Genomic DNA, 13,520 nt, shown 5'->3' on the forward strand with positions numbered 1-13,520 from the left:
AACTCCTACCTTCCCATTTCTGTTGGATTTTCTTTTAGATTCCTTTTTATCCTCAACCATCTTGAGCCTGTTATTTAACTGTTCTAAGGTCATGTGCCCTACATTCACCTTACTGACATCTTTGGATGTGCTTGCTTCTTCTTTGACAAAGTTCTTTGAAGTTGAACCAAACTTTTTGTTGAGTTTCTTTAGATTCTCTCTTTTAGAAACATCTGCCTGTTTTGATTGAGGAACCTTCAACGGATGCTCCTTTTCTTCCTTCAACGGATAACTTTCATCATCCGTTGATTCCACATCCGTTGACAGCCCATCAATTAATTCCAGTTTCTTTTTATTTTCATCCCAGGCAGTTTCACAGAATGATTCAATTCCTTGGACCTTAGCAATTTGAGCACTTACATCCCTAGATGTCTTCCAGGCTTTAATCACCTCTTGCTCTTTCTCTAATTGATTGGAAAGTATTTCTACTTTCTTAACAGATTCAGCTAGTTCATTTTCAACAGATATACAATGCAACTTTGTTTTCTCTAGGTCAATCATCTTATCTTCTAACAAAGCATTTCTATTACTTAAAAACAGATTGTTCTCTCTAATCCTACTATTTTCTTTAGCAAGAGATTTAAGAGACACACGCAAATGATATAATTCAGTAGACATGTCATTAAAAGCATCATTGCACTCTTCTTTAGTAAGCTGTGTTAAGTCAGTAGTGATTACCTGATTGCTTGATGAACTAACTTCATTTTCTTCAGAATCAGCCATGAGAGCAAGGTTGACATACTCCACATCTTCATCCTCTTCATCTCCATTAGCTGCCCAGTCCCTTTCTTGAGTAATGAAAGCCCTCTCCTTTTGCTTGAGTAGATCAAAATATTTCTTTTTGTAATCTACTTGTTCAAATTTCTTCTTTTCAGAAGTTGGCTTTCTGCACTCACCTGCAAAGTGTCCACTTATACCACAATTGAAACACTTGAACTTGGATTTGTCCACAGTGTTTTTGTGAGGTTTAGTGGCTCTAGTGTTTTTCTTGAATTTCATCTTTGCAAATCTTCTGGACAGAAATGCAAGATGTTCATCAATACCATCTGAGTCATCTTGGCTGGAGTTGTCTTCATTTTCAGCAACTTGCTCTTTCCCCTTGCTTGATTCCTGATTTCTTATACCATCTTTGGAGTTTGATGTAGATCTCGCAGTTTCTTGTCTGCATTTCCTCTCATCTTCAGCTACCAATGCAACTGAACTTCCTTTCTTTCTCCCCTTCTCCAATACCTCATCTTGTTCCAGCTCTAGTTCATAAGTCTTCAAGATTCCATACAATCTTTCAAGAGTGAAGTCCTTATAATCTTGAGAGTTTCTTAAGGAGACAGTCATGGGTTTCCATTCCTTTGGCAAGGATCTTAAAAATTTAAGATTTGAATCCTTCACCTGGTACACTCTTCCATACAGCTTCAGTCCATTCAACAGCTTTTGGAACCTATTGAATGTTTCATTTAAAGATTCATTTTCTTCAAAATGAAAGTATTCATACTGTTGAATGAGAAGCTGCATTTTGTTTTCTTTCACTTGTTCTGTACCTTCACACAGTAGTTGAACTGTGTCCCAAACCTCTTTGGCAGTTGTGCAATTTATCACATTATCAAACATATCCATGTTAAGACCATTAAACAAAATGTTCATAGCCTTCTTATCCTTGTGGACTTCTTCTGTGTCTTCCATTGTCCATTCTGCTCTAGGTTTTGGAATGGATTGACCAACAACAACTGTGGCTGTAGCAACTGTTGCTACTTTGTGGGGAATGTGAGGACCATTCTCAATGCAGTTTACATAACCTTCATCTTGGGAGAGTAGATGAAGGTGCATTTTCACCTTCCAATGGTGATAACTGTCTTTGTCAAGAACTGGGATTTTTACTCCAATATCCTTCTTACTCATCTTTGTTAGATTCCAAGATCTTTAAACTCTTTGTATGTCAAGAGCCTGCTCTGATACCAATTGTTATTCCTAGTGGACTAACAATGAGATTTACAGAAGGGGGGTTGAATGTAAATCTCAAAACTTTTTCAAGTTTTGAGCAGTTTATGAAAGTTGTGTGTTCAAGAAGAACAAGTGTGTGAATTGCTTCAAGCTAATACAGACAGATATATATTCAAGCACAAATGAAAAGAACACAACAGACCTTAAAAACTTTTCTGGTGGATTTGTTGTTCCACCAGAGATGGTATTTTAGAAAATCTGTGATTAAACAATGTTGATCACAGCTGCATCCTAGTACAAACTAGAAGAATTTTCTCTCAATATTTTTCTAAACAGCTCTGGAAAATCTCACTAATTACTAGCTTCTACTTGGTTTATATACTACCAAGTGTACAAGTGAAGAACAATATAAAATACAGTAAGATCTTCACTTGCTTCTTTTCCTGTTCACTCCAGTACTTTGTTGACTATTGCATCTTTGTACCAGAGAAGAACGGCTGCTTTTTCTGTTGTTCCTGAAATTCGGCTACCACATCTCAGTTGTCTCTATCAACCCATGTGCCTCTGTCTGTAGGTACAACTACCTCTTATCAACGGCTAATCATCAGAACATCCGTTGAAGCTTTCATCCGTTGATGCACTCATCCGTTGAAGGATGTTATCCGTTGATGACTTTATCCGTTGAAGCTTTAGAGACATCCGTTGAAGCTTAGCTTCTCATCCGTTGAAGGTCTTTAAGTCATCCGTTGATACCACTTCACTTATACAAAATTACAAGGCATGAAGTATTTACAATTGGCCTTCCTATCTGCATATCATCTAGTAGTCAACATGACTCATAGTTTCTCTCAACTTCCAAGAATTACATTTTAAATACAGAGACTGAAATATGCTACAACACTAGACTTATTTCTAAGTAAAGCTACACCATCAACGGATAGTCAAAGTGATCTTATCCGTTGAGGCTACAGACACTAAATTTCTACTTAAGTATTTTGTTAAACATATCATCAAACTAATGCACATACATTCCTAACATAGACAGCTTAAAAAACCACTGTCTTGGAGCCTGCTTGAGCCCATACAGGGATTTTCTGAGTTGACATACTAGATTTGATGCAGTCTTGACAGAAGTATCATTTAGTTTGATTCTGCATCCAATATGTGAGTAACCTTGAGGCAGTTTCATAAATACTGTCTCATGGAGGTCACCATGCAAGAAAGCATTGGTGACATCCATTTGGATTGCCTCCCAGTCAGTCATAGCAGCTACAACCAATAGTGTTCTTACGGTAGTCAATTTAGCTATTGGTGTAAATGTTTCACTATAGTCTTCTCCATAAGTTTGATGACATCCGAGAATTACCGACCTGGCCTTTTTTCTGTCAATAGTGCCATCAGCTTTATACTTTGTCTTGTAAATCCATTTGCTTCCTATAGCCTTTTTGTTTGATGGAAGAGTAGTGATGCTCCAAGTTTGATTCATTTCAAAAGCATTCAGCTCAACATTCATAGCTTCTACCCAACCTTCATCTACAACTGCTTGCTTGAAAGTAATAGGATCTGTATGAGTAGTGAGAGAGGCCAGAAAGCAGCTGAATTGTGGTTGTATAGAAGTAAAGGCTAGGTTGGAAGCCTGACAGTCATGAGGGTTGAGGGTGTTGGCCTGAAAGGTTTGATATTGGTGCATCCAAGCTGGTGGTTTGTGTTGTCTTGTGGATCTTCTAGGTGGTGGCTGCAAGGTGACAGATGTGGTGATGTTGGAATCATTATGGTCATCATAGGAATCAGTTGGTTCATTGAATTTGGTAGTACTTGGAGAGGCAGGTGGTGACTGATTTTCAGGTTCTGTACTAAATTCCACTTCATCAAAAACAGAGGGTTGAATGGTGTTAGGTGATATAGGTAAAGGTATCATGTATTGAGATAAGGAATCAGAACTGTAAGGGAATATGGTTTCATGGAATTGAACATCTCGGGACACAAAGGTCTTGTTGGAAGTTAAGTCTAGAAGTTTATACCCCTTTTTGTTGGAAGGGTATCCCAAGAATAAACAAGGAACTCCCTTAGCAGCAAACTTGTCACTAGGAAAAGTTGGATTGTGAGCAAAGGCCAAACAACCAAATACCCTGAGATATGAGTAATCAACGGGTTCTCTGAATAAAAGTTCATATGGAGTAGAATTCTTGAGAACAGGTGAGGGAAGTCTGTTGATAATGTGAACTGCAACTTGAACATAATCCCCCCAAAAAGATATAGGTATGTGAGAGTGAAATCTGAGAGCTCTGGCCACATCTAATATATGCCTGTGCTTTCTCTCAACCCTGGCATTTTGTTGGGGTTTGTGAGAGTAAGATGTTTGATGAAGAATTCCATAATCATGAAAAAAATTGAGAAAATTATGATCAGAAAACTCCATAGCATTGTCTGACCTTATTATCTTTATGGATTTGGAAAACTGAGTTTTAGCATACTGATGAAAAGCTTGAATCACAGAGAAGGCTTCAGACTTGTGCACAAGTAAAGATATCGAAGTATGTCTAGTGTGATCATCCACTATGGTAAGAAAGTATTTGTGTTGACCTTGAGTGCTAACTTTATAGGGACCCCATGTGTCTATGTGAATTAGATCAAACTTATCAGCGGCATATGATTCACTTAAGTTAAATGGAAGATTACTGAACTTAGCCATAGGACATGTAACACAGATCTGAGAATTAATATTGTGTTTAGGGATAGTAGGGATAAGTTGAAGTCTGGCCAAAGGGGCATGTCCTAGTCTATTATGCCAGATATTGACAGTGGGAGTTACAGACTTGGTAGAATTGAAATAATTCAAAGACATGGTATTATGCCTATTTAACCAAGATACAGGGTCAAAGGTATGAACAAGATAATAGAGACCTTGTTTGGCCTCTCCAACAGCCTTTATATTGTGAGTCTGACTATCGATTATAACACAATGAGTAGGAAAAAACTGCACTTCACACTGATTATTTTTAATGAGTTTTTGGACAGATAGCAAGTTATGCTTGAAAAAAGGAACACACAGCACATTACTCAATAATAATCCATTAGAAAGAGTAGTGTTACCAGTGTGAGTGATTTTGGCTGTGGCACCAGTTGGAAGGTTAATGCTGGTTGAAGACAGCATGACTGTTGGAGACTCAATGTTGCTCAAATAAGGTGTCATGTGGTCTGATGCACCTGAATCAATGATCCAATCACTGCAGTTAGCAAGAGTTTTGTTGCTGCTCATCATGCCAGAGAAGGGAGTTTCAGGAGGTTCATTTCCATCATGAGAGCTTTGAGTGGTTAACTGCATAAGTTGTGCAAGCTGGTTTAATTGCTCTGGTGTGAAGAAAGTGTTCTCAGTGCTTGATTCTCCCACCTGAGCTGAATTTGCGGCTCTGAAGTTTTGTTGTCTGGGATTGGATGTCCACCTGGGTTTATTTGCACTGGTCTTGACTAAAAAATTTCCTGTATTGCCTTTATAATTGTTGTGCCATTTAGGATAGCCCACAACTGTCCAACATCGATCTTGGGTATGACCCTTTCCTCCACAGGCAGTGCAGCTAAAGATTCTTGAATTTGTACCCTTGCTGTACATGGCTAAGAACTCAGTGTTGTCTGGTTTTGATCATTGCAGCAACTCTCTTTGAGCTTCCTCTTGCTGCATAACATATGAAGCATTTTCCACACTTGGTAAAGGGTTAGCGAGCAATAACTGGCTCCTTTGTGGAGCATAAACTTCATTTAATCCATTCAAGAATTGAAACAACTTAGATTCTTCTCTCTGGAGGGCGATTTCAGCCAAGAGTTTTGTAACCTCAACAGTGGGGTTTGGAATAGCAGGTAACACATTCATGGAGTCTAACTCCTCCCAGACTGTTCGCATTGCAGTATAGTAGTCATTGACACTGAGATGACCTTGTTTGATATCATATAAATCTTTACTAAGTTTATATTTGCGAGATCCATTTGTTAAAGAAAAACGCAGCTCTAGATTATCCCAGATTTCTTTAGAAGAAGTCATATAAATAACAGATCGCTTAATAGTAGGGGAAACATTAGCAGTGATCCAAGAAATTACCATATTATCACTGGTTTCCCACATCTCTGCCTTCACAAGACCATCCACATGTATTAGAACTGTTCCTTTCAAGAATCCAAGCTTCCGTTTAGAGATTAAATTTATCTCCATGGCTCTTTTCCACGCTCTATAATTAGAACTGCCTTCAAGCTTGTCAACTTGAATAGAATTGACATTATCAGACGGATGCAAGAATAATGGGTTAATCATGTCTTGATAAGAGAGGCGAGCATTAGCCATGATTCAAAGAAGAAGATTGAAGAAAAAAAAAATAACTAGATCTGTAAAAACTGAGAAGAAAGAAAAAAAAACAGATCTGAATTCAAAGATTTAAGAGTGACTAGTTATTGCTTGAATCAAGATCAATAAGATGATTAGAAGGGCTCTGATACCATGATGACAAGATAAACAAGATTCAAATAATCATAAATCAAGAAACAATATGGTAGATATAACCATGAACAATAAAGATGCATAGATAATTTTAGAGAGCTCAAAATAGATCTTATAAATTCTGCATAGTCTTCAAAATGAGTACATGAGCTGAATTAATAGAGCAAGACAAATAGACAATACAGTCTGACACTAACAAACTAACTATCAGACAAACAGGCTTGGAAATTAGTGCCAATCATGAGAGACAAAAGATTCAGAGTGGTCCTGGAACAGATGGCCTAATTGAATTATTTGAGCATAATGAACATAACTCAACAAATACTTGCGAAAAATATAGATAATATATTGACACCAACTGATTTAAGGAGACATACTCGACAGCTTTTGGTATAGCGGTATCTTACCTTCCCTCGCCTCTTTACCAGATAGAGCGGGTGTCTGGCAAAAAGAAAGATCATCGAGGATCCAGATCAGCAAATAGCCGATCACTTTGCAGATATCAACAGTTCATCTCCAGCTAAACTCTCTATAAAAGAAGTTTCTACTCTATAAGGAGCCTTAGGAAATTTAAGTCTTCTATATTGCATCTTCTTGAGATTACATGACAGCACAGTTGCAGAAGTTCTCCAAGCAAATGATCTCTTCATTAAAAGGTCTCCGCCATTTGTAATATTCAAAGGCTCCCCAAATTTCTTCAGAACAACTCTAAACCGAAGAGTGGAGGAGACGATATCATCTTCATGGCTAATTAGCCATATGCAACAACGCTGGCGCAACTTTTTCTTATTCTTGATCTCAGTTAAGCTCTTCTTAATCTTAGTTGGGCGATAACGAACACAAACAGAAAGTGAACCCTCAAACTTCATTAGTTGAAAATCCGCGATTTTCTCATAGCAAACATCATCAGGCAATTTTATTTCCCCGAACACCTCACTATTGAAATCATACCACAGGATCCACACTCCTTCAGAATTCGTCGTATAGCTTCCTCGTTTTAACCAGTAGACTGTACTATTAACAGTTATACCAGTTCTCGAATCAACTCTAGGCAGTATCGTGTTTTTAGTCCTGCAGGGCCTCCACTTATTATTCCTTAAACTAAAAACCTCAACCCTAGGAGTAAGTTCATCTCTTCTATCATTAACATACATAATCCTAACAACTCTGTAATCACCAGAGTCTTCGTGAAATCCAAACCCGTGTGCAAAAGAAATCAAGACCTCAGAAGGATACCGCTTCCTAAAAGAAGACGAAACAATGCATCTGTATTTTCTAAGAGAAGGATTCCACACATACAAACTCGGGTAGCTCGCAACATAATCTACATAGGTGAAACAAACAAGTCCATTCACTGACCCAACTAGTGTCAAATTATCAATAGCAGTTGTAAATGGAACCTCATACTTGTCGAAAACGAAACCCGTTTCAGCTGAAACTAAGTAGCAGTGCTTAACATGCATCATAGCAGTAGGGATTAACAACACGGTATCTTCATTTAAGGAGGAGATTGAATGGCTGATGTGAGCCGACACGAAGTTCGGGTTTTTTACGAGAGAATACCATGATTTGCTCACCGCAGATGATCGAATCAGGGATTTTACCGGAACTCGAAAGAAAATATTGAATGAGATATCATCAGGAAGATCGTCAAAAGACGTCGCACGTCGAACAGCCCTCGACATTTTTCTTGTTATCATATTTTTCGAAAGACGGAACCGATTTTGATTTTTAGGGTTTAATATAATAACTCTTGGTATATGACACTATATATTAGACTGGCATCGTGTTTGTATAGAATACGTCCCTAATATTTTTTGACTGCAGTGTTGGTTTCACTTGGATACAAATATTTTTCCATACTCAAATAATCATACGGAGTAAAGTTATATGAAGTCCACCTTTTTATCGCAATGCTCGGTGTCCATCTACGTTCTGTAAATAAAATATCTTACGATACTATATATATATATATGTTCTGCAATATGTTCTTCAACATGAATAATTATGTTCTGCAACTAAACATGTTTTGTAAAATAATATATTTTGCAATATTCTCATCGTAAAATGTATGCAATTTACAATATTTTTAATAAAATAGTGATGTTTGTCGAAAAATAATATGTTTTGTAATATTTTAAGCTATATTTTACTTGCAGAACATATATAACTCCAAGGACTCCAATGAAATAGTATATTCCATAGAACTTAACTCGTATCCTAATATTATACAAGCTTTTATTTTATCTTTTTACCTATGCTAATTTTAAAAAAAAATCTATTTGTACAAAAATTTGTGAAAATTTCGTATTAACAACATTGATAAAACTAAGTTAAAAAATACTAAAATCTCTAAAAATTGTTCCAATTTTTTTTTTAATACTTTTATGTCACATGTGACAATAAATCTAGGTTGTTTATCATGTATTCCGTCGTAAGTAGGTTCCAATTCCTAAAATACGTTAGTTTTTTCTATCGAAAGTTACTAATTTACGATGTATTGTAACGTTGTAAATTTATGTTTTATTTTAACAGAGGTGGGTCCATTAAGAAAACATTCGACGATTTCTCCGTCGTAAGTACCTAGCATACGACAATACTTTTCGTCATAAGTTCATAACATATGACAATATATTCCGTCGTAAGTTGATTCATTATTTTATTAAGTGCCCGTTTGGGAAATTTTAAAATAAGTAACTTATGACTTAAAATTAATGAGTGGCTTCAAAGTGATAAGTAGATAATACTTATAAGTTAGTTAAGTGTTTGGTTAATTTTACTTATAAGTCAGAATTTTTTTTAACTTAAATGAACTAAAATAAATAAATTTTAAATATGATTATCTTAATTCATGACTTTTAAATTAACTTAACATTTAAAAACATAAATTTCAAAACTAAAATAATAAAAAAGTGAAAAATCAAAATAAGTTGAGAAAAAGTACGTCATTACTAACATTCAACTTATGAGCTTATAAGTTGTAAATTCGACTTACAAGTTGGGTCGACAAACAATCATCGATAAGTACTTACGGGCTTATAAGCCAATAAACCACTTAGTACGTGGGTCCCTGCTTACTAACTTGCGACAAATTTTTATTTTGTGACGAAAAATTGAACTTACTACTCGAGCAAAAACGAGGAAGGTTTTTCATTGTAAATGCCTCAATTACGACGATTTCCGTTAAAAAAACGTTATAAATGACCTGATTTATTATAGTGTTTAATCGGAAAATACCACTTACACACCTGCAAATTAAACCGAGACCTGGTGTTTATACACTCTAACTTAGTTTTCGATTTAACTGTAATTTTATGATTAAATTTATAAACTTTGAAAAAATATATAATAATTATACTGATATTTGAGAAATTATTACAAATACTAAATTTTCTAAAATTACAATTTTAATATATTAATAAAAAATATTTGCAAAAATTATGAGTGCAACTGAAATCAACAACATATACAATTAGTTAAATTAGTTAAATCGAGTAGTTGGTTTGTTTTAGATTGCATTCAAGGGAGCATCAGCATCTTGTTATATATGGTGTTGCAAAACCTCTCAAGTTTCAGGAGAATCAGATTTTTGCAAAAACTAAATTAATTTGAAAGTCTTATTTTTGCAAATAATTATTAAAAACATATTTTTGGGATTTTTTTTTAAGTAATGAAGTATTTTTGAAAAAATAATTCTGAATTTGGGTATTTTTCAAAAAATCTCTTAATACTTTTTTATTTGATCATATACTGTATTTATGAGTTTTATTTATTCCAATCACATACTTAAGTTTCGATTCATTTTTTTCCTTCAAACCCGTACCTAAATATTTTAGATTTGTACGTATTTTTTTTCCTCAACCCATACCCCACATTTCGGTATACAGTAAAACCTCTATAAATTAATATAGTTGGGACCGGAGAATTCTATTAATTTAGAGAGGTATTAATTAATCGATAAATTAATAATTATTAATTTATAGAGAATTTTCGGTAGCAAACAAAATTAACTTTTGATTAAATTTTTATTCACATAAATTTAAATAAAATGAATTGTACAATTTATATTTTATACTTAATTCAATTAATTCAATGTATATGAATTTAGAAAGTCAATGTAATGTACAATATATTAGATTCAAAGTCCATGTAGTGTATAAGTTAAATTGATTGTATTTTACATAGAAAATATTCAATGTATATTAGGAAAATTCAAAGTACATGAATTAATTTAATTCATTGTATTTTACATAGAAAGTATTCAATGTATGTGTAGTCATAAAATATATTATATATACTGTATATACTAGATTGGGGGAAAAATTATACAAACAAAACAATGGCTTCTCATCTAAAAGGTGTCACAATTGAATCAAACTACAATTGAATCATATTTTACAAAGATGTAATAGCTATATTTTTATGAATATAAGGGAATTATTAATTTATAGTTTTATTGGGACCATATTTTTATACAGGGTTTTCAAAAAAATTATTATCTTATTATCTTATCGAAATTGATCATTTTTTGAACTGGCCCAAGTCGGGACCGGACAAAATTATTAATTTAGAGAGATTATTAATTAATCGAGTATTAATTTACAGAGGTTTTACTGTAGGTGTTTTAGGTATAAATTTATGGTATGAAATATGAGTACGAGTAATTGAATATACATTTTTCATTATTTATACATATGTGTGTTAATTTAAATACAAAATAAATTAATGACTCAAAAATAGATAAAAATCTTAATTACATTAATATTAAAATTAATTAAAATTTTTAAAAAAATTAAAATTTATCACATTTATTCTAGCACCTATTACCCCTGTATAATCCCGGTTCCTGATTTCAACCCTTTGTTACTCCTTCAACCAAAGTACACTTTAAAGGTTCGTGGATTACGGGAACTGGATCCAGATTGGGATTGTATATTTACGTAGCTACTAGCTCCTAGGGTTCTTTTGTTCCTTTAATAATTAATATACGTAACTCTACTAGGTATTAATTAGAGTTAGAGTTAAAAGAATCAAAACATGTTAAAGCCAGACATTAAGCTCTTGACAAGAAACACAAATTATATTTATTGAAACTTCCGACGAAGTAGCTCTTACACTACTTATCACAAGCACGTATCATGATCTACTTATCATTTTACTTTCTTATCACATAGAGGTTATCATAACCGTTTTGTAACAGAATTTTGTATATAGGGTCTGTAGGCTATAGATTGAAATAATTTTTTATTTCTCTTATAGACTGTAACAAACAAGTATCTCCTCAAAGTATGTAAATACATCTTCTTCTTAGTACAACAGTTTAGAGCTTAAAACACAAGCTTTAATGGCGCATTGTACATCTTAAGATGGTATCAGAGCGTATCTTCCGCATCGATTTCTTCGTCGTCCTCAAAGTTGAATCGATCTAGTTATCTTCTTCTCCGTAAGCTTTTCCTTGCATCTCTTACTTCATTAATACATCGATCTGTTTTTTGTGACGAACGATTCATAGATTCTTCGATATTTTGTCATGATTGCTAGTTATTCTTCTTCGATTTTGCTTATCTCCCTCGATCTCTCTTGTTTTTACGGTTTTCTCGATCTCTCTTGAATCAATTTCTCTTGAATTGTTCTCTTGAATGAATCAATATTTCTATGTTGATGCTGTTTTAGGCACGAATTCAATCATGACTACACCATAGTATAATCGTAATACACACACAAACACACAAAACGTTACTTTCTCTACTGATCGATCTAGTCTTCAACTCATTGAGAACAATTCTCATCCATTGTATCTTCATAACAACGATCAGCCTGGTATGATCTTGATCTCTAAGAAACTATTAGGTTCTGAAAATTATGCTTCTTGGAAGCGCTCAATGCAAATTGCGTTGTCCGCAAAGAATAAGCTTGTTATCGTCACTGATGATTATCCTGCTCCAGCTATCGATTCACCGTTGTTTGTACACTGGAAACGTGTCAATGATATGGTCATTACGTGGATATTGAACACAGTTTCGGATGAAATCAGTAACAGCATGAACTATATGGATAATGCTCTTAATATTTGGAATGAATTAGATGAGCGCTTTTCTGCTATTACCGGCCACAAATTTTATGAAACACAGCGAGATTTGTTCAAATTAGAGCAAGAAAATGACTCCATTGAGTTCTATTTTCACAAATTGAAAGGTTTTTGGGATGAAATTTAGGCTTTGGAACCAGTTATTACATGTACCTGTGGAGCCACAAAAGTTTGGGAATCTCAGATTAAGAAAACTCGTTTGATCCAATTTCTGATGGGATTACATTCCAGTTACATTGCTACTCGAGGTCAGATATTAATGATGAGTCCTTGGACTACAGTGAATCAAGCGTTTATGCTGTTGAAACAGGAAGAAAAACAAAGACAAATACATAGTTCTTTTGTTCCTCCTGTCGCAATGATGGTAAACATGTCTAAATCTTCTTCCGGTACTTACACTCCCAATCGTTTCAGTGATCGAGCTCCACATCCAGTGCAAGAATGTTCTCACTGTCATATCAAGGGTCATACAAAAGAAAAATGCTACAAATTAATTGGGTACCCAGCTGATCATCCAAATCATCCGAACAATAGAGGCAAACGCAGGTTTACTCCCCATTCAAGAGTTAGACCTCCTGCTACTGCTTTACAGGCTTCTCCTCTTTGTAATGCTGATCCAAGTGATCATTCCTCTTCTACACCTCAGGCTGATCCTTTGACAACTAAAATGGATGCTTTGCAGTTTCAGTTGAACTCTCTTATGCAATGCTTTAACAAGTCTCAAGGAAGCTCTTCCTCAGGTTCACTTTCGGTTCCCTCTAGTACTGGACAGTACAGTCTAGCTACACACATTGCAGGTACTGCCTTTTCCTTGTTCTCTTCTGTACAAATCCCTGATAATGTATGGGTTTTGGATACGGGAGCAACCAATCATATGTGCTGCAATATTTCCTATATGTCTACAGTCACACCACTTTCTGAACCTCTGACAGTTAAGTTTCCCAATGGTGAAACTGCCATTGTTACACACAC

At 34.7% G+C, this 13,520-nt stretch overlaps 3 protein-coding genes across 3 annotated transcripts; 1 reads left to right on the top strand and 2 right to left on the bottom strand.

Moving 5' to 3' along the window:
- Positions 1–5,614: 5,614 nt before the first annotated feature.
- On the bottom strand, positions 5,615–6,307 carry LOC141674914 (uncharacterized). Its single transcript, XM_074481613.1, has one exon. It carries the CDS (start codon positions 6,305–6,307, stop codon positions 5,615–5,617), a length of 693 nt encoding a protein of 230 aa, XP_074337714.1.
- A 641-nt stretch (positions 6,308–6,948) lies between these two features.
- LOC141674915 (F-box/kelch-repeat protein At3g23880-like) lies at positions 6,949–8,145 on the bottom strand. Its single transcript, XM_074481614.1, has one exon. It carries the CDS (start codon positions 8,143–8,145, stop codon positions 6,949–6,951), a length of 1,197 nt encoding a protein of 398 aa, XP_074337715.1.
- Positions 8,146–12,342: 4,197 nt separating this feature from the next.
- On the top strand, positions 12,343–12,675 carry LOC141674916 (uncharacterized). The gene has a single exon (XM_074481615.1). The coding sequence runs from the start codon at positions 12,343–12,345 to the stop codon at positions 12,673–12,675; it is 333 nt and encodes a 110-aa protein (XP_074337716.1).
- The last annotated feature ends 845 nt before the right edge of the window (positions 12,676–13,520 follow it).

Source organism: Apium graveolens, chromosome 7, assembly GCF_009905375.1.
Source record: "Apium graveolens cultivar Ventura chromosome 7, ASM990537v1, whole genome shotgun sequence".
Lineage (NCBI taxonomy): Eukaryota > Viridiplantae > Streptophyta > Magnoliopsida > Apiales > Apiaceae > Apium > Apium graveolens.